The 27,755-nt window shown below is 35.6% G+C and overlaps 1 protein-coding gene across 2 annotated transcripts in view; it reads left to right on the top strand.

Moving 5' to 3' along the window:
* LOC149791714 (uncharacterized) overlaps positions 1-22,152 on the top strand; it is a 52,950-nt gene extending 30,798 nt beyond the window's left edge. For both annotated transcript variants that reach the window (XM_089970224.1, XM_089970223.1), the window contains 2 exons: positions 8,001-8,043; positions 12,577-22,152. In XM_089970224.1, the coding sequence (XP_089826350.1) occupies positions 8,001-8,043; positions 12,577-13,980 (1,447 nt within the window). In that variant the 3' untranslated portion in view covers positions 13,981-22,152. The remainder of the gene's footprint in view (positions 1-8,000; positions 8,044-12,576) is intronic.
* The last annotated feature ends 5,603 nt before the right edge of the window (positions 22,153-27,755 follow it).

Genomic DNA, 27,755 nt, shown 5'->3' with positions numbered 1-27,755 from the left:
GACTCGAACCCATGCAGACAGACGTGAGATGGCAGTGATCCGTAACGGAGAGCGCGTTAGACCACTCGGCCACTCAGGGCCCCCTTTTGTTTCAGTATGTTCCTGTTGAAATTCTACAGACAGCGCTGTATACATTTACTCTATAGGTTGTGATGACTGATGTGTTTCACCTCTCCTACATAAATTTAAATGGAAAAGCTTATAAGTTGAAATGAATGGTTGGAATGATTTCAAACAGTAGATTATTTGGAAGAATGCTATGATCCATTTTCCCAGTGGACCATTAGTTTGAAAAGTATGCTGTCATAATTTATGCCTCGTCACAACAGTACTAAGCCATATAGTGTTATCTTTGTATTTACGTTGATTAGTCCGTCTGTATGTCAATCCAGGTGAGTTTCCAGGCAATGCGGTGAAGAATGGGTTCCATGAAAACATTTCTAGTTGTGTGCTAACATGAAGTGCACACTTTACAGTCATATATATCAGATGACAAGATGACTGTATTTACTGGACGTAACAGATGACTTTATAAAAATGACCGTTTGCTAATATGACATATCAGACATTGTAGATAAGATTCCCAGAATTATTCCATGCTGTTACGTGGTCATTGTATGCTGACATTTGTTTAAACACTTTATGGCAGGGGTGCACAACCCCCAGGCTGCGAACATGTTCTGTCCAGCCCTTAGGGCAAATTAAAACAACACAGAAATCTGGCCATTGAACAGTAATTACAGTAATTACATTAAAGAAATTAGTGTTTGCAGCCCTCTAGTGGTCTTATAAAATGCAATCTGGCCCTTGGCCAAAAAAGGTTGTGCACCCCTGCTTTATGGCCTCAAAGTACAAGACAAAAGAGGCATGAAAGCAGATCTCCTGGACTAAAAAACACGTCAGTTAAATTGTATGCATTTTTAAGGTAGTAAGTCAGATTGTTATTAAATTAGTCATTTTTAGAAATAGTTGTGGCATAAAATTCAGTTCTTGGGTTAAATTTTTTAGCAGTTTAAAAAAAATAATCTTATAAATGTAAATAGTTTTAGAGAGAACGAGTAAAGCATTGAAGAATAATATTGAAACAGAATCAACATCAAAATCCCAACAAGAAAAAATGACAGTTTCCAGGTCATTAATAATTGAGCATGTTAACATTTTCTTCTCGGTTACAACCTTTTAAACTTAGAATCAGCAGCCAGGAAACAAAAATGAAATTTTTATTTACAGTTATTTGTATGTATTTTTAGTATAGATACATGTTCTATACTTTTTTTTGTTTCTTTTCTCATCTTTTTGTACTTTTTTTTGCATGAAGCATTAAACTCCTGTGGTGCATCTGTGTGACATGAATTTTTCTTAGTATTATTGAGCTTCCAGTGCCAGATGCTGTAGGTGTTAAGAACTAGGACTTGGCATGGGAAATGTACATTTTTTATGGGCATTTAGAATTATCATTGTCATAGCTTGATAAGTCTAGTCTGACACTTTCGAACATAGTAACAAAAGTGTTGCTTCAGTTTCAGCTTTTGAGGAGTGTATGTTCATTACATTCCGCATGGTCAGCATGCAAGGGCTGCCTTTTGTAACATATTAAACACCTGGATTGACGGAATAGTTCACTTCTTCTGGTGTTTTTGACATAACTCACATAAAATAACATGTGGTCTTTTGTCGTATCTCAGCCATGTTAGATAATTTGTTGTTGAAACTTCTTGAGCTCTTGAGATGAAAATGTTCATCTTGATCACATTTCTTACTGTTTGTTCCTGATGGTTAATTCTATGAAAACTCCAGCTGTAAATTTCCTGCAGTATTTTTAATTGTTAAATACCTAATTATTGGAATAATTATTGCTATCTTTTATATAATTGCATTCTTATATTCTCCTAAAGAGGGCCTCAAGGGAGAATAGTCATTGACTAATCAGTCACTCTCTATAAATAAAGTATTATTATTACATGTATTATTATTATTGGTGATTTATACTTTCCAACTTATTTAATTGGCAGTTTTTACTTTCGAAAAACCAGCTAACAAAACTGGGGTAGGTTACTTGTTTGCTTGATTGTTCTTTATTTACCTATTCTTCTCTGCATCATTACTTCTGTTTGAAACAGTAGTATCACAGTGGATGCTGTGGACTGGGCTTACCAGTGTAGGTCATTGCCTTCTATATTCCATGACTTTCCTAATTTTACCCCTCACCATGTGCAGCTAAAACTTAGTGTTTTTAAATATAATTTGAATGCTAGCATGAATGATTTAGCATAAATCAGCTAATATAAATGTTGTAGTCAATTACTGATTCTTTGGAAATAAAATTATTAATCAATGGAATGCAAACTAAAACACAATCAACAGTGACAAAAGTGCTGCCAATACAGGTACAGACAGTTCCATCTTTGTATATGCTGCCAACATGTACTTCTTTGTGGAAACTCTTCACAAACATGAACAATTTTGCATAGGAAAATCTGCTAGTGTAAATCTCTTTTTGGGCACCACCAAGTGAAGTTACCTTGAGGCACCCTAGTCAGGCTAATATACTATTACAACTAGCAGCAGATATTATTGATTGTGACTATACTTCATAAAGTATATTTTGTGGAGATTCCTTCTGTGTGAGAATACAATAGACCAAAACACTACTACAGGAATATAATTATTGATCATGACAATACTGTATGTACAATATTCTACTCATACTGTTTTATTTGTGTTGAATATTTTATAATAATTGTAGCTATATTTCTATATATTTTGCAGAGACTGTTTCCTTTTATCTGAGAATATATTAGAGAATTGCATGGTATATCTAATGGTGTAAACTTCAGTGATTGATGTTTTTAGTATTTTCAAAGAATTTTTGAGTGTATCTAATGCAGGAATCGTATTGCCTGAACAATGGAGTGTTTGTAATGTCACAGATAATAGGAAATCACTATTTTGCTTAAATGTGTCATGCAGATTTGTGAAAGAGGCTCACAAAATATATGATTTTTCAAATACGTATTTGGAGCATCTTGATAAGTAGCAATTTGGTGAAAGCTTATGAGAAAAGTATGAAAAGTCATTACATGATATTGTGTAGCAAAACTTCCAAGTTGTTGATGTTCATTAAGCCATCCAGTGAAGATACTGAAATGATTAGTGAAGATGTTAAACAATGGACAAGTTACACCTGAAGTTACACACTCTATCAATCAAGTACGTAGAGGACTATTTCTGTTAGAGATTACAATCTGCTTTTATATATATATATATATATATATATATATATATATATATAATATACATACATACATATATACATACACACACACACACACACACACACACATATATATATATATATATATATATATATATATATATATATATATATATTCAGTGGCATTGTGACCCAATCACTGCAATGGTGTATGCCTTGGAAAATGTGAACTCTGCCATTGAACATGCCATTATGAATTTTGTAATAAAATTTGATCGCATTATATGTAGGCGTTGGTGTTCAGCTGTGCCTTAGATATGATACTGAAGTTAAGTGTGCACAATCACCTTTGCAAACCATATGGATCTGCTCATGAGTGTTACATGTACCAATGTAAATAAAGAACTTTTTCTTGTTGAAAAACATGATGATGATGTTGAAGCAAAAGATACACAAGTCAATGAAATAATAGACAGGATCGAAGCAATTGCAGCTTCGGATACTGTTTAAAAAATATTAAAAACAAATTAATTGACAAAAGTTAGCAGTAAACAATGATTTTACCTTGTCTATCAGCATGCCTGAGATGAGCAATCTCAATCAGTTTGCATGAGAGTGGAACCAATATTCCAGGTGGAATGAGAAATGTAGATATACTTACCATATTAGGACTTAAAGATGAGCCACAGCAGGTTGTAAAACAAACTTTCCCATATTGTAACAGTATGATCAACTGTGAATGAGAACTAAACATAGCAAGAGGCTCAAGACAAGCTGATATATTGGCATTTAGGTCTCATGTTTGAACCGTATCAGACCATGAGGCAGTTTTAAGAGCAGCACGATTAAATATTAGAATTTTGCTTGTTGACAGATATGACCAGCATACACCAGAGAGTTGTTTATCTTGATGCAGCCAATCTCTAGGCAATGATCCAGCCTATCCCTGCTGGAGATTTTACATGGATTGATCCCACAACGTTGAATGTACAGAAACAGATGTGTGGTTTGATTATAAAAGTGATGTGGTTTTTTTTACAGTAGCCATGATGACTATCTGCTGACAGAGGAAGCAGTGTCAGTGCCCCACAAATGGTTGTCACCATATCAGGGTGGAATCATCGATGATTCCAGTCAGAAGTGTATGAAATGTACCAAACTAGTACCAAATGAGCTAATTAAAAAAAAAAACAATGTTGTCTTGCTGTATTTACATGTGGGAATGTATGTCAACAAGGTGCACTAAATATGGAGTGACTCTATGGCTCCATACATCCAAATGAACACTGAATATGTATACATGAGATGAATGAGTTAAAAATTAACATTTTCAAACTAGTGAAAACACTGTGTTTGGAAAAACGATGGAGAACTTGCAAAAGTGAATCTGCCTTGTGCTTGTTCAGGACAGTGTGGATGATAAGCATGGGAGGCTTGTTGCTGAATACAAGTACACACTCAAATAGCAGATCTGGGTGTATATCAACTTGTCATTATTTGCTCATCGGCAATATCACGGACCCAGGGACATTTCACTCATCGATACATGAACTCATTGAAGACATCGATGATTTATATAATACTGATTATGAATTCTGAACTGATTTTTATTCTTTGTGAAATTAATGCTGTGATGCAGCATGCTGTTACAACACAATCCCAAGCATTATCATGATGATCACAATCTCATCAACAAAACCCAACTTTCATGTCATCTTTTTAACATCAACTACTGTGGGGGAATCTTGCAAACTTTAGATTGCACTAGTGTCATTAGGCATGTATTACAGTTGGCTTAATATCTAAATTTCACCATTTGTGGGCCTTCCAGTGAATAACTTGTTTGTGTTTTTAGAGGAAAACATGGAATCAATCAGTGATAAATCAATCAGTGATGAGATCCATTGGATGATTTTGTTAATGACAGGCTAAGACTTTACAGTTTTCTTATGCCCACACTCTGCTTATTCGGCTTTGTCATTTTGGTTAAATCAGCGCATATGCGGTTTACATCACACAGCCATTGCTGAGGACAGTTTTCAGTTGGCCTGAAAATATTAATGGGATTCCCACAAACCAATAAATTCTGCTTGCAGGACTTGGAGGGTCTGGATACTATATCATACCAATATTGTCAAAATTACCTCAATGATTCTAATCAATTCAGCATCTGATGCCATCCATAGCAGTCACGAAAGCAGACTTCAGAAGGTATAGCATCCCCAAGTTACATAGTGTTTGGGTTTTCCACACCTGTGGAAATGGGTGATCTGCTGTCAATTACTCCCACAATGCCTATGTATCTTCTGTGCCACATTGGCTGATTGGCACCTATTTCTTTTGCCCTTATGGACCAGGATGGGCTCATGTTAGATATCTGGAGGGAGACCATGACAATGCAACTATACATTAGAGATCGACAAGACATATAAATGCACGATGGTCATACATGGATGTGTGATCCCCTTATGTGTTGTAAATTTTGTAAACCTTGCATGTATGACATATTATGGAAATGGTCTTGGTGATGTTGTCCAGGTATGGTTCACAGGTGCACCAAAACTCATTGAGGCTCTAACCTCATGCTGCACTGATCATTAAACAAGTTTCAGTGCCATTTGCGTTAAAATCATTACTGCAGATCAGTTGAAAAATCTGTGATTGCAGGCAGGTTAATAAATTCAAGATCAACTACAATAATAGAACCATTTTTCTCACAGAATATTAATGCCTGTGTCTGGTTATATATATATGATTTGTTGACTCTACATGCCAACAACTGTTGGTCTTGTTGTGGCATCAATCATGGCAGTGTCAGCTGTTATAGGCAGTCATAATTCTTGTTGGAGCTGCATCATTAGTAACCAGTGTAACTGGCAGTGCTTGTAAATTAATCTAACTATGGTTACATTCACAAATACACCTCTATTCATAACGTTTTGCTGCAGTGCAGTGTAGTCTCAGTACAATTAGTAAACTGTTCTTGATGCCACCAAAGGTAAAACCATTACCATGGAAACCACTGGCAGCTCCTTATGCAGATATGGAACAGTGTTACTAGTGACCCAAAACAAAATGCTGGTTACAGGCAGTGAAAATCGAGTTAATTTAGTTAGTAAAGTCATGGGTTATGGAAGGAGTTGGCCTATATCAGTAAGCTCGATCCAAAATGCCCATTTTGTTCCTAATGAAACAAAGCTGCAATGGCTTTTTATTTTTGTTGCAATGCCAACAATTTTTAATGGAGACTATTTGATGCTTGTTAGTACACGTAGCAGTTTAGCTTGGATCACTGGAGGTGACGGTGTATACCTTAATGGGCTTTGTTGGTGGAAGTATAAAGCGAGAATCATGACCATTGGACACTTCAGATGAATGTCTAACAGGATCATTTGAAATTCAGTCAGAATATTGTTATCATCTTACATGTCTAGCATAAATCAATATATGTCTAGCATATATAAATATATGTGACTGCTGGAAACCACAGAATACACAATGTTAAAATTTGTACTTTGCTAAATACAAAGTGGGTTCAACAAAGGGGATCTTACTTCACTCCACATAGGTGCAGGTGTGTTTGTAGACACACAGTACATAAACATTTACAATGTCCATGACTCCTTAATGCAGGTCAGTTTGATTATAATAGCCGTAATTGAAAGCTACATGGCATGTGAAATTTGCAATGAAATTGCAAGTATAAATAGAGCTCATTATTTTGTTATCATGCAAACATCCTTCAATTAATGAATGAAATTACCCCTATTATAGTACTTAGATTAAACATCAGACAGCCAGTTTTATGTATATAGATTTCTACCGTGCTTGTGCATGTTAAATGTGAACATTCAGTAGGACATACATTTCAGAAGCTTGTCTACAATTCAGACATCAATATGGATCATGACTTGAATGATTTATTAGATACTTAATTCACAAACATGAAAATGAGATAGAGAAAATAATGAAAAACATGTTTATAGATTTGTTATCTTGGTATCACACTGAACACTCAAATACCAATATAAATTCTCAGTATATGATTATATTAGTGACTGAAAAATACACTTGACTGTTGACTACTAAAAATTTTCACTTAACAATTCAAGTTTGGAAAATAAAATTTCAGCTCCTGATATGATACATTTTGCTGCCACAGATTGGGGCCTTGAGTGGTGGAGTGGTCTAAAGTGCTTTCCATTACAGATCACTGCCATCTCACCTCTGTCTGCATGGGTTCGAGTCTCAGATTCGGCCATTGTGGCCATGTGAGAAAGCTTGCCAGTAGCTTCTCGTGGTTCGGTTTTTCTTTCCAGGGTTTTCCTTGGTTCTTCCTCCACCATTAATACTGGCCGCCATGTATAGCCTATCGTGTGCTGAAAATTTGGCATTAAACCACACAGTGCAACTCAACACAACTGCCACAAATTTAATGTTCAGTGAATCTGAAAGCATGTTTCTCATACACGAGTGTGACAATTAATATGTATGTGTAGAAGGTTGTTTTATATTTGAAATTCCAACTATAATCAAAATGTACATCATCCCATTAGCAAAATTCGTGATATAAATTGAACAGTGAAACCACCACTGATGTTCCTCAGATCCAGAACAATGAAACTGTCATGTCTTTGTCCCATCTAGCACATGTGTCTTAACAGACCGAATGTAAATATGATTATCACTAAAGAATAACTATTAAAAAACACAAATTTTGTAATATTGTAAATTTATGTTTTAAATGGGTTAATAATTATTTGTTTCAATTATCTTTATCTTTCAGACCTTATTTTGAGATGAAGGCAAAATTTAATCATATGATGGAGGTAGCTCTCTCTCTTTCTCTCTGTCTCTGTCTCTGTCTCTCTCTCTCTCTCTTATATTGATTTCAGACAGTCCATCTGTCCTGAGTAGCTTGTTAGTAAGTTTTACAAAAGCATTCAACAAAGACAGATGAAATTTTGTAGGTTTATTTGAATGTAAATGTAGAAAATATGATTTGATTTTCAGGTCATTACAATAGTTTTGTAATTTTCTGATATTTGTTAATATTTTGGACTTGAGCTTTTTAGCACAGTTAAGAAAAATTTCCTTGAGGCGGAAAAAATGAAACTTGGTTAGCATATTTTCATTTATATATGTATGTCAGTCATCTAATTAGAGTTTCAAGCAATTATGACAATTCTTGTACGTTTTTTTTTTTTCTTACACATTTCTGAAATTCTTGGATGTTGATTCTTTTGAAGAAAACCCTGTTTGCATCAATAAGAAAGAACCAGTTGAAGTTAACAAATGAAATTTGGTAAGAGTATTTGTATGGATGTGTAAAAGATCTAATTGGTATTTTAATTTTGTTTTTACACATTTCTGAACTTTTGGGATTTTTAACTTATTAAGAAGAGAATTGTTAGTACAATTACACAAAAATCAAACAAGGATAGCAAATGAAATTTGGGACATGTTTTTGTTTGTATGTAGCTTACCTGATTAGATAATAATGATAATGATAACTTTGTATAGTGCCTAATCTTGAGAAGCTCTAAGTGCTTTACAACATCAGACAACACCTGTAAAATAAAACAAAAAACATAATGATATTATTACAAAAACAAACACCATGAAATTAAGAAACATAAAAAACATGCTGAAAATATTTAAGGTAGAGAACATTATTAGGTCTTTAAGTTTGTTCTTACAGTCAAAATAAGTGAGTTTTAAGAGCACTCTTGAATGGGATCACTGTGTGTTGTACAAACACAATACATTAAAAACATTCATTACATTAGAGTTACATACTTATTACCAGAGTTATATGATTACCAGTTACATAGTTATTACCAGATTAATATGATTACCAGTTACATTGTTATTATTAGATTTATATGATTACCAGTTACATAGTTATTACCAGATTAATATGATTACCAGTTACATGATTATTACCAGATTAATAAAATTACCAGTTACATGGTTATTATCAGATTAATATGAATGCCAGTTACATAGTTATTACCAGATTAATATGATCACCAGTTATGTAGTTATTACCAGATTGATATAATTACCATCTACATGGTTATTACCATATTAACATGATTGTCAGTTACATAGTGGGGCCCCGAGTGGCTGAGTGGTCTAAAGCACTCTCCGTTACGGATCACTGCCATCTCACCTGTCTGTGTGGGATCGAGTCCTGGATTCAGCCAATGTCAGTATGTGAGAAAGCTTGCCAGTAGCTTCTCGTGGGTCGGTGGTTCTTTCTGGGGTTTTCCCGGGTTCTTCCTCCACCATTAATACTGGCCACCATGTATAGCCTATTGTGTGCTGAAAAATGGCGTTAAACCCCACAACAACAGTTACATAGTTATTACCAATTTAACATGAGTACCAGTTTCATAGATATTACCAGATTAACATGATTATCAGTTACATAGTTATTATCATATTAATGATTGTCAGTTACATAGTTATTACCAGATTAATATGATTGTCAATTTCATAGTTATTACTAGATTAACATGATTACCAGTTACATTGTTAATTCCAGATCAATATAATTACCAGTTTCATAGTTGTTACCAGATTAATATGAATGAACACCATCACTTTTGAACTCCCATTATGTGGTATGCACTTGCATATAAGATGATTTCATTTGGAACTAAATATACCACTATACTAAACATAGGTTGCTATGACTTGGTTTTACAGTTATGTTAGAAAATAAATATATGCATGCATCCTGAGGAGTATCACACTATAGTATCAAAAATAAGTCTCTGTGACATACTTTTCACACTCCAGTGATAATAAACACTTTGTATATTTAGCTCAGGTTCAGGAACACTACTGGTTATTGCTTGTATATTCAACAGAATTTATATGTGCATGCACACCTGAGAAGTACTTCATCACAATGACTTACTTTTCACACTCCATTAATGTTTAAGCCAGTTTCTGGAACACTGTTACTTACAGTCATCAGAGTTGATATGTGTTTACTCCCTAAGGGGTGCTACACTACATACCAAAAGTGGATAATTATGACTTGGTTTTTACACGTGAAATTGTAAGTACATTTATGGGACATTGTTGAATGCAGCATAAAAAAACCCAGATCATGTGCATGCATCCCAGCGATTCCAAAAAACTATTACCTGACCTTCTTTTCATGTTCCAGTGATTTAAGTTGTCAGTTGGGATACCGTTGGTTCTTGAGGTATATTTTACATGTGTACCAAAAATTGGTTACCATGTTCAACTTTACAGACTTTAGTAACAGTATGCACTTAGTGTATGCCACCATAGGGTAGAACATATCATGTTATGATGTCCATCTGTATGTATGTATGTATGTATGTCTGTGGGTGTGTATGTATGTATGTGTGTGTGCGTGTGTATGTATGTATGTATCTGTGTATGCATGTATGTATGTATGTATGTCTGTGTGTGTATATATGTATGTATGTGTGTGTGTGCATCTGTGTATGTATGTATGTATCTGTGTATGCATATATCTGTGAATGCATGTATGTATGTATGTATCTATCTGTGTATGCATCTGTGTACGTATGTGTGTATGTATGTTTATGTGTATCCATCTGTGTGTATGTATGTATGTATGCTTCTGTGTATGTGTATGTATATGTGTATGTATGTATGCATCTGTGTCTGTATGTATGTATATGTATGGATGGTTGTTGTTGTTGTTGTTGTGGGGTTTAACGCCATTTTGCAGCACATGATAGGCTATACATGGCGGCCAGTATTAATGGTGGAGGAAGACCCAGAGAAAACCCCGGAAAGAACCACCGACCCACGAGAAGCTGCTGGCAAGCTTTCTCACATACCCACATTGGCTGAATCTTAGACTCGATGTATGGATGGATGTGTGTATATGTATGTATGTATCTGTGTATGCATCTGTGTGTATGTTTGCATCCATGCATGCATGTATGTACATCCACTTGTTCCTATTTCATTTCAACAAAACTCCAGATCTCCACTGTCAATCATTACTTTGTAAATAGCTTGCATTTGGGACAAGGAAGAAAGTAGGAAAATTTTCCACAAAGTAACTTCACTTACGTACCTTATACCTCGACTAAACATTGTCTATAACTTGTGTTTGAATCAGGAAAGATACCTGTCCGTTTTGAGGTCCTAATGTCAGTAGTCAAGGTGATCGGAACTGAAAGAAGGAAAAATGATTTCTACTTAACTTATGTACCATGTGCCTCTTTTAAACTTTATAGACGGGTTGCATTTGTGACAAGACAATGCACTTACTGATTTTTAAGAGTCAAATGTCTGGTTCATGGGGACTCCAAGAATGAAAATGGTTTATACACAGTGGTAGTAGCTCTTACTAATAATACAACTACTAATGCTAGTAGTACTGCTTATAGGAAAAAGTAATACAGCTGTGTTTCCAAAACCTATAGCTTCCAGATCATAACTGACCGCTTTGGTGGCCTAGTGCTTAGAGCAACTGCCTCGGATGCAGGAGGTCAGGGGTTCAATCCCTGGCCAAGTCATACCAAAGACTTCTAAAAATGGTACTAACAGCTGCCTCGCTTAGCGCTCAGAATTAAGAGGTTAGTGTTAGGACTGGTCGGCCTGGTGTCAGGATAATGTGACTGGGTGGGACATCATCCTACATGACTGTGGCATGATGCCCCAGTGCTAGACATCATTATAAACTGCCACACTGCAGACATCATTGCAATATGACTGAAAAATTGTTAAAGCTACGTTAAAAATGCAAATCACACACACACACCATATCATAATTAAGGTTCTTCTGCATCAGTGATGAGTTTTGTTGAGTGCAGGTCTGTTTGAATCCCGATTGTTTTGTAAATTGACATCTAGTAAAACTATTACTGACACTGGCATTTGTTTTATTCTTCCTCTCTGACACCTATGCTGCATTCATTGAATTACTTCTCACTATACAATAGTTCATTACATAATATCATTATTAATTAAGGACCCTAACTTATATATTATAGTGTGTATCCCTGTCTAACAAGCCAACTACCATATTATATTTAGTATACCTGTCTACTAACCCACCTACCATATAATAATGGGTATCCTTAAATCAGGACCCTAACTGCTGTACCATAATATAGTGAGTATCCCTAAATCAGGACCCTACTACCGTATTATCGTGGTATCACTAAGGACCCCACCAACTATATTATGTTATAGTGAGTACCCTGGTCTAAGGACCCAGATTATCACATCATATAGTGGGTATCCCAGTCCAGTGTATAAGTAGGGTGTACATAAATTAGACAATTGTTGTGGTGTAATAATACAGAGTTTTAACCTTGGAATCATCATTATTTCAGGAGCAGAAGAAAAAAATTGGCCAGTTTGAACAGAAAGTGAATAGTACTAAATCTATGTACTCTGAAGCCCTTCAAAATCTGGAATGCATCAGTGACGCAATTCACAGACAAAGAATGGAATCAAAGAGGAACTTAGAACTGGGTGTCAGAGGGGCCGGCGTAGGTTCTGAATCTCCCTCACCCCCACACACCAGAGAAGACAAACTTACAAGTATTGATGGATCTTCAGATAAATTCATTAGCAGCTGTAGTGCAAATGGCAGTCAAATGATGGTCACAGCTACAATATCAAATGGCAACTCTAGTCAGTCATTCTATCCACCATCTGTTATTTATTCTTCGCCCGAAAAGGCTCGTCGTCAAAGTTACCGTGATGCTATTGAAAAATCATATTCACGTCTAAGTTCAGAACTTAGTTTAGATGTGAATAACATATCTGAGGAAAACAGAATAGATTTAGATGATGATTATGTGTTTTTGCCTGGTGATCCACTAGGTGTTACAAAAAGGTTCAGTACCAAGAGAATTAGTACAAGATTATCAGAGGAGAGCCCACATATTGCATATTTGTCAGATACTCAACCACCTCAGCCAAGTACTCAAACACCTCAGCCAAGTACTCAAACATCTCAGCCAAGTACTCAAACATCTCAGTCAAATACTCATGGTATGGCTAAGTCTGTAGACATGCCATCAGTTGTAGATGGTACAAATTCAGGGGAAGCAAATCAATTGACAGGATCTCCTAGTGGAAGTCGAAAAGCTGCAAAATTGCAAGGGCTGATTCTAAAAGTTGACTCGGGCTTGGATCAACTGCAGGTCCAGATGGGTCGAGCGACTCAGTCAGTACCATCCAAACAAGAAGTGGAAGCAGAACTTCAAGCAGTGCCATATCCACTAGTTCAAAATTTTAAAAAGCAGCCAGATGAAGTGAGCTTGGAAAATAATAATCATCATGTGTCTGTAAAAAAAAACTTCAAACCAAGGAATCAGGCCAGTAATCTTTCACCCACAGACCAGTGGGAGTCTAAATCATTAAAAGTTCCATCACGATCTGACTTGGATGATGGTCCATTTTCTGACAATGAGAGTATTACAAGTGCTTCAATGCTCGATGATGACCAGTTGGTATTACTTACATTACAGTTCAATGAGCAGAGTGTAGATGACAACAACGAAGATAAAGCATCCTCATCCGTAAATCGTAACAGCTGGAACAGAAGAAGTCTGCCTCCCAAGCTTAGCTATCTGGAACAATATATTAAAACCTTAGATAAAAATCAGGCAGTTGATAATGATGAGCAGGAAGATAATCAAAAAGAGAAAGAAAATCAGGCATTGGATAATGATGAAGATCAGTTGGATTCAGCGGCTGAGTTGGAGGAAAAAAGTTACGTTAATTGAGTCAGTTAAAGATGTTATTGCCAAAGATTATAATGTTTTCTTCACCTTGAACAATTCTATAACAAAGCATGTGCTTCTTAGACCTCTGCTACTAAAATATGCTAAACTATTACAGCTGGCAGCACAGAATAGTTATGTTCCTGCTTGAATGCTTTACATTTTCAGAAATTTTGACTCAAAATTGTTTATTCAAGTTGAACACAAGTTTCATTTCGTCACTTATTTGCCAATTTGGAATATTGATTTCAAGTTTTTGGCAGTCTGACCTTTTTCATGCCAGTAATGCCTGTTACAGGAAAAGGTGAAACGTTTAGCAAAAATCCATTTTAAGGTTATTATTTTGATATCCTTATTTAAAGTAGTGGGCTCTTTGAAACATTTGCACATTAGTTCATCAGAACATTTTGGAGAATTGGATAAGATAGCAAGAGGTCAAGGAATTAGGCAGCCTGAATTAAATCAAGATAATCTAGTAATGAGTAGATCGGTAGATTGGATGGGCACCTATATGAGGTGAGATTCTGTCGACCTTTTTATTCAAATTACAACTTTCATACATTTTGCATAGGTAGTTATTTTAGCTCCACTTGTCCAAGACTAGAGGAATTAATTGGATAGTCTGTTGTCCATCATCCCTTGTCCATCTCTCCTATTATAGCACATATTTATTATCATTACTCCTCCCCAACTACTGGAATAATTGGGATAAAATATTACATACACATTCATCTCAAGGCCTTGTTGGTCCTAAATGATTAGGGTGCTGTGCACACATCCAATATGGCCATCAGAATAGTCATCTTGAAAATCCTGTTACTGTCACTTCTTCTGAATGGATGGGTGGTCATATCAGCACGGGGTTTTCACTGATTTGTTCTTATGATGCCTAGTTGATCCTGAATGAAAGTCGTGCTGATCTGACATCCAGTATGGCCATCTTGGAAATCTTGGTACAGCTACTACCTAAAGCAGCATCACATCAGCATAAGGTTTTCACTAGTTTCTGGTTGGTCACGGATGGAAATTCTGCCAATCTGCCATCTAGTATGGCTGCCACTACTCCTAGATGGAAAGTAATATTGCTTTTTGGTTTTCACAAAAAAATTTATGATGTTTAGTTGAATCTAAATGAAAATGGTTTTGATCTGACAGCCAGTGAGAAGCTTGTGATCTGTACTCTTGGTAGTAAAAAAGTAATTTGGTTTTCATGTTAGTATAACTGTACTATTGTTTGCCTTAATAGTGCAAAAATTACTGCTGTTACTGTTATAGGGTTTAACGCCATTTTTCAGCACAAGATAGGCTAACATGGCGGCCAGTATTAGTGGTGGAGGAAGAACCCGGGAGAACCCCGGAAAGAACCACCGACCCACGAGAATCTATCAGCAAGCTTTCTCACATATCCACATTGGCCGAGCCCAAGACTTGAACCCACGCAGACAGAGGTTGGATGGCAGTGATCCGTGACGGAGAGTGCTTTAGACCACTCGGCCACTCGGGGTCCCCCAAAAATTATTGAAAGATTACTATAACTGTCCACCTGTCTTGGTAGACCCTGTCCCATGTTTACTAAAATTTTCTAAAAATTTCTCCTCATTTGAAATTTTTAATTATTTTCTTGATGATGTTTTTCAAAGACAATATAAATATTTGTGCAAGTGGTAGAGATGATGGAAAGGATGTAAAATCACAGTATAGTTTTAAAATGTGACGTATGGAAACTATTCTTGAAAAAAGAGATTTGGGAAATTCCTCAGTGTCAATGAAATCCACAGAATTTCATCCAAGATAATGCAGAAAAAATTGAAGGGCATTTTTTTAACATTTCAAAATTTGGGACTAATTTAATTTCTTGATGCATGTATGTGGGGAAAGAAAACAAACATCAGTACTAACCAATCAGTAAGCAAGATATTCAAATACATTCTCAGCTTGAGGTTGACATTTTTATATGTTTAGTGAAACTGAGCCAGATACTCTATGCACAGACTAATCTGTTATAGGGGGCCCAGAGTGGCCGAGTGGTCTAAAGCGCTGTCTGTTACGGATCACTGTCATCTCACCTCTGTCTGTGTGGGTTTGAGTCTCGGATTCAGCCAATGTGGGTATGTGAGAAAGCTTGCCAGTAGCTTCTCATGGGTTGGTGGTTCTTTCCGGGGTTTTCCTGGGTTCTTCCTCCACCATTAATACTGGCCGCCATGTATAGCCTATCGTGTGCTAAAACATTGCGTTAAACCCTACAACAACAACAACTAATCTGTTATATAGGGAAAATGACCTTTAGATAGGGAAATGACATCCACTGAGAGTCCAGATACTTACAAGTTAATATGTTATACTGAGAAATGACATCCAGTGAGGGACCAGATACTTGCACACAAACTGGTTTGTTATATTGGAAATGACCATTAAAGAGAAACCACGTGTCTTGAGAGACCATATTTTACTGGCAAAAAAAGGTGGCCTCAGAATTCATGTAACCTCGATGTAAAAAAAAAATTGAGTTTGCTCTGTTTATTGTATTAGGTTAATTGAGGTATGTATGAAAAAGAAGAGAAATTTTCCATTATCATGTGCTGTACATGTTTCTTTCATCAATTTATGTCTCATTATACATTACATAATTAGTTGTAATACAAGGGTTACAAGTTTTATGTTTATATTTTAATTCAAATGGGTTTCCTTTAGATCTGATGAACATCGATCTTTATGCTTTATTTTCACATTTTTTGGCTGCTTTGTTATTGTTTAGTCCACATTTGTGGGAAGTGAGATACTGCAGTCAGATGTTTCTTTGCTGCTTGCTGTGGCAACAGTTTTGTTAAGGTTTTGGTTAAAAGTGTTTCCTTTGGGTTTTTCCCTAAATTTTTCATATATTTTCTTGACACAGTACTTTGGATGAATCATTAAAAAGTTACGACAATTCATTCCATAAATTGCTCATCTTTTTTACCCTAAGGTCAAGTTCACAATTGTAGAACATTTATCTTAAGGTTTCAGTTAAAAGTTTTCATTTGCTGATATTTCCCAAACATACAACAGATTTTCTTCATATTTTGGAATGAATCATTATGATGCTGGGGTCCTGGGTGGCCAAGTAATCTTCACAGATCACTCCCACTTTTCACCTTTCTTTGTATGGGTTTCAGGTCTCAGCTTGGCCAGCATGGGTATTTGAGAAAGCTTGCAATTGGTTGGTGGCTCTTTCTGGGGTCTTCATGGATTCATCCTTCACCAAATATATTGGCTGCCATGCCATGGCTGTCATGTGTTGAAAAATAGCATTAAACACCACAAAACCAAACCAAACCATTATGAGACTAAGAAAATTCATTCTGCTACATGCTTTCACAACCTTTCTGTGTTCTGCACTGGAAAACATGCTAATATACATTGTATTATATACCTCATTTTTGTTATATTCTTAGTTATAGAATGGGAAAATGCAAGGTATTAAGTGTTTTGAAATGAAAATTTAGAATATTTTGTACCTTTAAAAACATGTCAAACTTAAGATTTTGCATTCCAATGTATAGGAAATGTTTATCACAAGCATCTTTTGTTTTTCTCATGCAGAATTTAAGCGTATTATGTTTTAACAGTTTAAACTTTTAAAGACATTGCAAAATAAGTATCAATAATGTAAGTATGTGTGTGCCCCAAATTTTTCTTTTGGTAAGTCTTAGCCTGTGTCATTTCTTTGACAGAAAAACCTTTTTCAGATGGTCTTTCCATGTTGGATGGAAATGCACAAAGTTAAACACCAATACATTGCTCGTTATAATGCTGTTTCTGAGAGTCGTTGAGTATATTGCTGTATAGTGATATAATGCTTCCACATTATTATGCTGCCCTTGAGTCATTGAGTAAATCACTGTTACTCATTATAATGCTGTCATTGAGTATATCACTATAGTAATACAATACTCATTATACACTGTATTGCTGTTTATGAGAATCATTGAGTATATTGCTGCATAGTGATACAAGACTCCCTCATTATAATGCTGCCCTTGAGTAATTTGAGTATATCACTATAGTAATACAATACTTCACATTATTGTGCTGTCCATGAGTCATTGAGTGTATCACTGTAGTAATACAATACTTCCTCATTATTGTGCTATCCATGAGGCATTGAGTATATCACTGTAGTAATACAATACGTCCTCATTTTAATGCTGTCTATAAGTCATTGAGTATATCACTATAGTGATACAGTACCCATTATAATGCTGTCCATGAGTCATTGAGTGCATCACTGTAGTAATACAATACTTCCTCATAATGCTGTCCATTAGTTATTGAATATATCACTGTAGGATATAATACTCATTATAAGGCTGCCTATGAGTCTTTGAGTATATCACTATGGTGATACGCGACTCCCTCATTATAATGGCATCCATGAGTCATTGAGTATATCACTATAGTGAGACCAGATTCCCTCATTATAATGCAGTTATGAGTCGATGAGCATATCACTATAGCGATGCAATACTCCCACATTATAATACTGTCAATGAGAGCCATTAAGTATATCACTATAGTGATACAAGACTCCCTCATTATAATGCCATCCATGAGTCATTGAGTATATAACTATAGTAATACAAGACTCCCCCATTATAATGCTGTTGATGAGAGCCTTTGAGTATACCTCTTTATAGTGAGATAACCTTTTAATAAAAAACATAAAGTGAAGGACCTTATGATTAGCAAGTGATTTTTGTTTCATTTTTGGCCAGTACACTTTCATGGAAGTACATAGTTGTTCATATTGTTCACCACTACTGTCTGACCCATGTATAGGGTGATAAAGTTGTTGTGCGGAATCAGTCTCAAAGAAAAAATGTGATATTCCATATAGTTACTTATAATAATGTCATAACAATTCATTTAAAATCAGTATTCTTAATTTTTTTTATTCCAATTGATTGACACTGGATTATTAATTATATGGTGAAAACTGTGTATATTTTATAATGAAATCTACATAGTTGACACCTTGAGCCTCATCCAGACACCTCCAGTCCAGATAGACACCTTGGGCCTCATCCAGACACCTCCAGTCCAGATACAATCTCACAATGTAATATAATAACAGATGTCATCCACAGATGAGGAAGCAATTCCTGTTGTATATATTGTATACTAAACCAAAACACTTCCTGTGGTTTCATTTCTTGTAACATCCATTTGACACCTTGGCTGAGGGTGATATCTATCAGCTGACTGTCAGATCTTTAGGGACTGATGACCAGTTGCCAGCTAAGTGTCAATCATTGCGTAATCAGGTAGCTGGATAAAGACTGAGTAGGGTGAATAAAATATAACATATAAATGAAGCTGGAGAAAGACCACCATTTGGTATCTATCTTGGTACTTCAGCTTCACAGTCTGGCACACACAAGGATCATTGAGACTCAGTAATTGGTCTGATGTACTACTACATAGCAGTATCATGTATAGATTCGTCTATTTGTAACCTTGACCATTTTCTGTCCATTTTTCACAATGTAGTTTTGAGTTATGTTTCAGACACTGGGGGAATGTTTTAAAATGAAAGATGCAGATTTTATAAAAATAGATCTGGAAAGAGTATGCTGTCCATTGTCCATTTTTCAGAGGGTTCTTTAGATGAACTACCAGAACTAAGGTTACCATATCTGCTGGTGTTCATTGGCATAGCATTTTTTATTAAATGTGAAACTTTTTTTGTGAAAATATTGCCACATTATCAGGGTTTCTTCTGGAACTTAAAATTTTGGAGAAAATCCTCCCCCCTTTATTCGATAAAATTGGGAATTTTCTAATATGTTTAAAGTTATGTGAATAATGAAGATAGGGCTTGCAAATATAATGTGCAATATTTGCCTATTTGCTTGATATTTGAGAAATCATCATGAATTACACAATTACACATCCTTCAGTATACTCTGCCTAATGAGACAAAGTTTGGGTTAATATGGAAATTTATTGCGGGACAGTTGGATGAAAGATAAGATGTAACTTTGTGAGTATGTGCACATCATATAGTTAAAACTGTCAAAGTGTTTAACCATGCTGCCTCTTAATGTGCTATTTGACCTGAAAATAATGGCAAAATTTAAGGTCCTATTTAATTTTTTTATATAACATAATGTTTTGTCGTCATAGTTCCAAATGTTGTGTGGTAAATGGAATCATAAATGTGTGTCCTTTTGACATGAAATTTATAAAATTAGTTTCATGTAGAGGATTTCAGATGATTTAATATTGAATTTATGAAACTGGTTAAATAATTTCTAGCTTTTATGAGCCCTGGCAAGCAAAGGCTGGAAATTATTCAGAAGTTTCAAAAGTTCAGTATTAAATCATTGCCCATTTTGAGTTTCTGATTATTTTCATCATTTGATTCTGGCTCCAGAAAAAATAGTCTCAGCTGCAAGTTGAAGCAATATTGCACAATTCAAAAGACAGTACTGTTTGAAGATTTTTTTAATATAAATTCAGAGTTTGCAAATATCCTTCTAATCATTTGAATATTTGACATGGACAGCATCATTTTTCAACACCATTTCCGAGGGAAGTTTGTGTGTGATTGCCATGTAGCTCACTTGGTAAGGTTGGCTGAAGTAGTTCCCATTAAAAAAAAATGTGTCAAGTCCACCATGGACATTCACCACAGATGCAGTATTTGTTGTACCAGAAGAATTAGCATTCCAGTTATTGGTTATTTGTTTGAATGGATATTACTGGATGCCAAAATTGAACTAAATCTGGAGGTATTACTAAGAATGCAGGAGACATGCTAGGGTTGATTTGCATTCATATAGCTCTAGTTAGTCCAAGTTTTAATGTTTTTGTGACCTGATATTTGTATTGATTTGGAAAAATGCTGTTATTAGATAAAATTTTGTCAGTTGTGAGACCCTTTATTTGTCGACATTCACTTCGCAAGAGAAATGAGTTTGTTTATTTCTATAGGTAGAATTTTAAGCTATGTTTGTCCTGGTGGTGGGGTGCAAGATCTATATGGCATGGTAGTGGCATTGGAAAGGGGACTGTTTGCATTACAGTAGGTTTCTGGGCATATTTCTACAGACTCTGTGTGTTCATGTTGGACATTGTGATGGATTTTCTCAGTTTTCAGTTTTTCCATTTCTTCAGTTTAAGTAGGCTAAACATTCAGCAGATTTCCTCATTGTCTAGTTTTAGTTTGGCTTTTGAAGAATTCTGTGTAATAACTACTATGCATTTTTTGTGTTAGTGACCCATGTTTTCCTAATGCCCATTCAGCTGCTGATTTGAAAGATAGCCACCACATTGCTGATAAGAATAGGAAAATAACAAGGTGCCAGTCACAGCCAGTCAATATGAGAATGATGCACAAGAGATTTGATGGGCTTATTTGGGCCAGTAATGTTAATAGAAAGTGATATGTTAACCTGTTTGACATATCAAAAATAATAAACCATAAACTTTGTGTACAAAGTACCAACTATGTGATGAATTTCAAATTGCCCCTCATTGCAAGCAGCTTGTGTTGTATATTAATATTTCATGTGTTTAATACATTTATTAAATCAAGCCTCAAGTCAACCTTCTATATACTGTATATTTGACCTGGCCTGAAGGTCAGAAGACTTTTCTTGCCAGAAATCAGATTCCAATAAAAATTCTGACATTGGTTTGGTCAACAGTTAAACCTAGAGCAACCAAGCCCACAATTGTATGTCCGGTCATAGTATAAGATTGGTTTTACAACCTTCAGGCCAAGTTATTATACTGAAAATAGATATTTGGTAGACACATTTTTGACGTTGAACCTTACCATAGTTTGTTCTTGAAAGTCTAAGTTACCAGGCATATAGGAAAGCTTGTTTATTTCCTTTATTTTATAAGTCTTCATATGATTGCTATTGTGCAGCTATAAACTCTCTTAAACTGCTAAAACATGGTACATGCACATGTATCATAATAGCAAGTTTTACCATGTGTTTGACTTTGATAGTATGAATAGCACTGTGTTCAATGTAGAATATTAAACAGATTTTGATCTGGGTGCACAATTTTTTGATTTACTAGATTGATGTGCCAATCAGGTTGCTAGTTTTGTCTGTTTTTACATACTGGTGCCTGGTGATTTACAACTAGTAGAAGTTTGAATAAAAGGTTAAAATAATTCTTTTTATGTGTGTGTGTTATTTCTTCATTTTAGTCCCATTATTAGCTCTACTTGTCACAGACCAAAAGAGCTTATGGGAAGATCAGTTGTTGTCCATAATTAAGCATCATTTTGTCCTACATCACAAAATATGTTATCACTGCTTCTCCTGAACTATATGGGGGATCGCCATGGCGTTTTGCATACACAGTCATCACAAGGCTTATTGAGTCATAAATGAAAATGGTGGTGCTTAGACAGCCAATGTCCATATGCCAGTGTCGTTCTTGAAAACCTTGTCATCACTACTTCTTCTGAACTGATGGTCGTATCAACATGGGGATTTCACTAAAATCGTACCTATCTGACATTGAATATTGCAGCCATCTTGAAATTGCCACCATAGCAGCCATCTTGAAATTGCCACCATAGCAGCCATCTTGAAATTGCCACCATAGCAGCCACCTTGAAATTGCCACCATAGCAGCCATCTTGAAATTGCCACCATAGCAGCCATCTTGAAATTGTTAATAGTTATGGAGGTTTATTTTCATAACTGGTGATTTCAATGGTGAGAGGTCACATCCTTGGTCATAATAAAAATTTTTTAAGTCGTGCCTGTATAGCATGAAATAACATTTATAATGATTGAATTAGTAATGGTTAGCAAAGAAAAGAGTATAGTCTCTTACTATATACATTGTTGTAAATTTCTGTCATTACATTAAAAGTAACATGTTCAACATGTGTCATGTTCAGTTCAGTCCCAGTGTTTCATCTTTTTATTTGCTTGATTTAGAAAAAAAGAATGTTCCAAACATTTCAAATCAGAGGACTGAAAGTCTTGAATACAGTCAGAAAAAGAAAAAAAAAGTCAAAAGTGGTGCTATTAGTCTCAGACAACCCCAAGAAGACCTTCACATTCTACATTGCTTTCTTCCAGAAATACACTAAACTGCTGAAAGATAATTTACCATCATTGTTAATTTTAGAGGAAGAAACCAAAGAAAATTATAACTGATTCAATGTCAAAATATGTAACTATTTTATTAAGTTTTACAACTAATAGCCATCTTGCAGGAAAGGTATAACAGTAAATCAGAGCTTTGAGAAATGCATATTTTCCAATTTCAAGCAAAATCCAAGGGATTATTTTGCATGTATTGCATTTTTTTATCATATCTATATCATTTATTCTCCATTATCGTCATGGCTACGGATAACACTGAGCCAAGATGAATATTGACACAGAAACCTCAAACCAGTCTGATGAATTGACATGTCTCGTTAGCAGCAGTATAACAGAAAATTTGATGAGCAATTATGACCAGAAAATAAATTAATGTAAAACATTGAAAAAGCAATTACAATTAAAGTGTAGTATATTGGGTATAAATAGGGTTTCCAGTGTTAACTCTCCTATCATTCAGACAGATTTTTATATGCCCAGCATTGTTATGATGTTATCCATTTGTCCATCCATGGATCTTACCATTTTTGCTTCCACGCAATAACTTTAGTTGTCCACCATGTACAGTTACCAAATTCTGTGCATAGCTTGCACTTCATATAAGGAAGAACCCAATTAAGTTAAGATTCAAAAGCTCTAAGGTCAAGGTCACTGTGAATGAAAAAAGGGAAATAGCTTCTGCCCAATAACTTGAGAGCTACACTTCTAGTTACAGAACTTTGTGAATAGCTTTGCACTTGGGATAAGGGAGAGTCCTACTGAGTTTAGGGTCAAAAGATTGATTTTTGTAGGGTTAAAATATTAAAGGTCAAAAAAGCTATAGTTCTCAACCATGAATGACTTACACATGTAATAAAGAAAAACCCATTAATTTCAGGATCAAAAGTTGAGGTCAGTCTGAAAGAAGGAAAGTGGTTTTCACACAATAAGGGGCCGTCCAATTAATTTGTATGCATAGAGGGGGCAAGGGGGTTAACCAGAATGCATACACTTGCGTATGGGGATAATGTATGTACTCGTAGGAAATGGGGGGGGGGGACCTCAATAATTGTCTAATACGTAAGGTGTTTGAATTTTAGCAGACACTAGACAAACTTTTTAAAGTTATGCAGCCTGTTTCTTGAATGCAGCCAGACATTCAACATCCATGGACTGTTTTATTAAACATGTTAATATTATTAATCCTCAATTGTTTCTGCGTGGATTAAATATAGGACAGTCTATAGAATACAGGTGGGGGGTGCATCAAACATATGTATGCAGGTGGGGGTGGGGTGTAAAAAAGTATGCATTTGTTTGCTAGATTTTGCATATATACTAAATGAATGGCCCCAAACTTGAGTTCTACACCATGTATGGTTCCCAAATTTTGTGTATGGCTTGGAATTGGGGGCAAGAAGTAACCATTTTGATTTTTGGGTAAAAATGCAAAAGATTTCTGACTGAAAGAAGAATTTCTAAACAATAATGTTAGTCCTACATGATATACCTCAAGGAAACTTGTGACTGCCTCAAATGTCAAGGTCAATAACTGAAAGAAGAACAAGAGTCCATTGAAGAGGTTACCTTTCCTATAAGAATTTCCAGGATTTCAGGATATGATCATTTCTTCCATTTAACTGCTGAGTTCTGAAACCATCTCTGATAAATATAGTCTACAGCAAAAACCTGAATTTTACATTAGCTGCTGTGGTGGAAATATTGGATGTCAAATTGGCACCATTTTCATTCAGGACCAACAAGATATACATCTTCTGGTGTAATCCTCATGTTGATACAACTTTTAGAGGAGTAATGATAACAAATTTTGAAGATGACTGCCATGGTGGCTGTATTTGATATCAGATTGGCATCATTTCCATTTGAGACTAACTAGACATTATAAGAAGCAGAATATTGATATGACCAGCCATCTAGAAGAAATAGTGATAATATTTTCATTATGGTCATTATCACAGTCATATTAAAAGCCTGATTGACACCATTTTCATTTTTTGAACAACTAGACACAAGTCTTTCTGTGTAAACCCAATAATGATATGATTATTCCAGTGTAGTGATTACAAGATTTTCGAGCTAGCCACTGTGACAGCTATATTGGAGAGCACCATGATTACTGAAAACCAACTAGACATCATAGAAGTCGAGTAAAAGTCCCATGTTGATATGACCATACAATTTGGAGGAGTAGTGATAAGATTATCAAGATGGCCACTGTGGTGGCTATAGTGGCTATGGAAGTGGCACCATTTTCATTCAGGAGCAACTAGGTACCATAAAAAAAATTCTGGTAAAAACCCCATGACAATATTACTTTTTGGTCAGGAGGAGTGGAAATAATATTTTCAAGATTGCCACTATGGTGGCCATATTGGACATCATGATCAGCACCGTTTTCATTTATTACCAACTAGGCATCAAAAGAGGTCTTTAGGTGAAATCCCCATGTTGATATGATCATCGATTTAAAGTATCAGTAATAAGATTTTAAAGATGGCCATGGTGGTGGCCATATTGAGACAGCTGATGAGCTACATTTTTATTTGTGACCATCTAGATATTATATTAAGTCTTATGGGGGAAATTTATGTGTCAATATGACTTTCCATTCAGGAAGACTAATGTTAATAAGATGTTCAAGATGGCTGCTATGATGCTCGTATTGGATATCATAATGACACCATTTTGTATTTAGGACCAACTAGACATCATAAGATGTCTTGTAGTGAAAATCCCATGTTTTGAAAATGACCATTGTGGTAGCCACATTGTATGTCCAAGTGGCACCATTTTCATTTAGTAGCAACTAGACTGTGGGATGAGACATTTTCCGGTGGCCTGAATGGTTAAAGCATCCACCTCAGATGCAGGAGGTTGTTGGTTCAAGCCCCAAATGAGACAAAGGCCTGGTTGGACGGATCTATCACTAAGATCCCCATATGAACTGTTTGGCTGAACCATTTCAATGAAAAGGACCCTATGCTGGTACGGCTGGACAGTTGGTGATGTTGGGATGGCCAGTGATGGCTGGACAGTCAGAGTTGGATAAAATGGATCTGATATGAACCCCATGCACCCGAACTTACAGGCCTGAAGGCCATGCTCAAAATGGCCAAAATGGTAAAATAATGCATACAACCTACAGTAGATCAATAAATCTGCACAATAAATCCAATATGAATGTTGGATGGGCCCATAGAAACACAAAAACAGCTGGACTGTCAGAAGACAACTAAACGATGTGTGCTCTGTACAGCAGCGAAGATAACAACTGGCAACACCTGGTGGTATAAAGGGGAAGTAATGGGCAAGACTTACAAGCCTTTGTCTTTTTAAAATAGACAAGATAAAGATGATTTTCGTCTTTTAGTAGGGCTGGATTCACGAGATAGCGGGCTAATATTTCTAACGTAATGTAATTGAGGAACATTTTGAAAGGAGAAATGTTGTCATGCTTCAGGGTTATTGGTCAACATACATCATCAGACAATATATTCTCCTTAAAATTGAAATAAATTACTTTTAACAGATGTAATGTTTCTTTTTCTCATACTTGAAGTAATTTCCTGTCACTCTAGACCACCATCACCCATCTCAAGTTCTTACACCTACTGTAAGCACAACATAAATGATTTACTGTGTGAATACAATTCAAAACATATTCGGATTTATACAATTTTTAATTTGGCATAAACAAAAAGTACAAGCAGATATCAGAAAAAAACACGTTATTCTTTGTGATAAGCAAATACTGATTGAACATCTGTATCAAATGCCATATTGACCTGTTAACCATGTATGAGTATATGGGTATGTAATGAAGGACTATAGCAAAGTCAAGTCTTCAGTTTGTGTAACAATTTCAAGAAACTACTGGATTCTGAGTTTGTGATTGCAAATTCTGAGCTTTGTTAATGCTCAAAAATTTACCACTTGTGGTAAACCTAATTACCAAATATGTTTAAATCAAATTTTTAATTATCATGCACAGTTTGATTTGTTGTTGTTGTTGTAGGGTTTAACGCCATTTTCCAGCACAAGATAGGCTATACATGGCGGCCAGTATAACTGGTGGAGGAAGAACCCTGGAAAACCCAGGGAAGAACCACCGATCCACAAGAAGCTACTGGCAGGCTTTCCCACGTACCCACGCTAGCCGAGCCTTGGACTCGAACCCAAGCAGACAGAGGTGAGATGGCAGTGATCCAGAACGGTAAGCGCTTTAGACCACTCGGCCACTCGGGGCCCCTCATGCACAGTTTGACAACACAGGCTCACAACAATCTTGATTGACCCTGTACCATGTTCTCCCAAACTCCAGCACATTTATTTCAGTTCGTTCAAATACAAATAACATCATAAATAAAACTGAGCCCGTAACTACAGTAAATTTGTTAATTTTCATCCATATGAAGTTTTATTTTTCATTTAAAGAAATTAAATCAAATTTCCATCTGTTCTCATATTGTTCATGGATTGTGGAAATGGTCCTACTTTTTCCAAGATATCGTTGTTCACTGGGTCATTAAACATGGTTTGCAGCAACCATGAAAATTTGATCCCAAAATTCTGAGTTAACAGTAACCGAAATTTGTTTGCACACGCACACACAAAATTAGATAAATGAAATTGTGTATACATAAAACAAAGACAATA

Source organism: Sinohyriopsis cumingii, chromosome 9, assembly GCF_028554795.1.
Source record: "Sinohyriopsis cumingii isolate HCF-2022 chromosome 9, ASM2855479v2, whole genome shotgun sequence".
Classification (NCBI taxonomy): Eukaryota; Metazoa; Mollusca; class Bivalvia; order Unionida; family Unionidae; genus Sinohyriopsis; species Sinohyriopsis cumingii.
The sequence above is the reverse complement of the archived record's forward strand: the minus strand, read 5'-3'. Positions and strand labels throughout refer to the sequence as shown.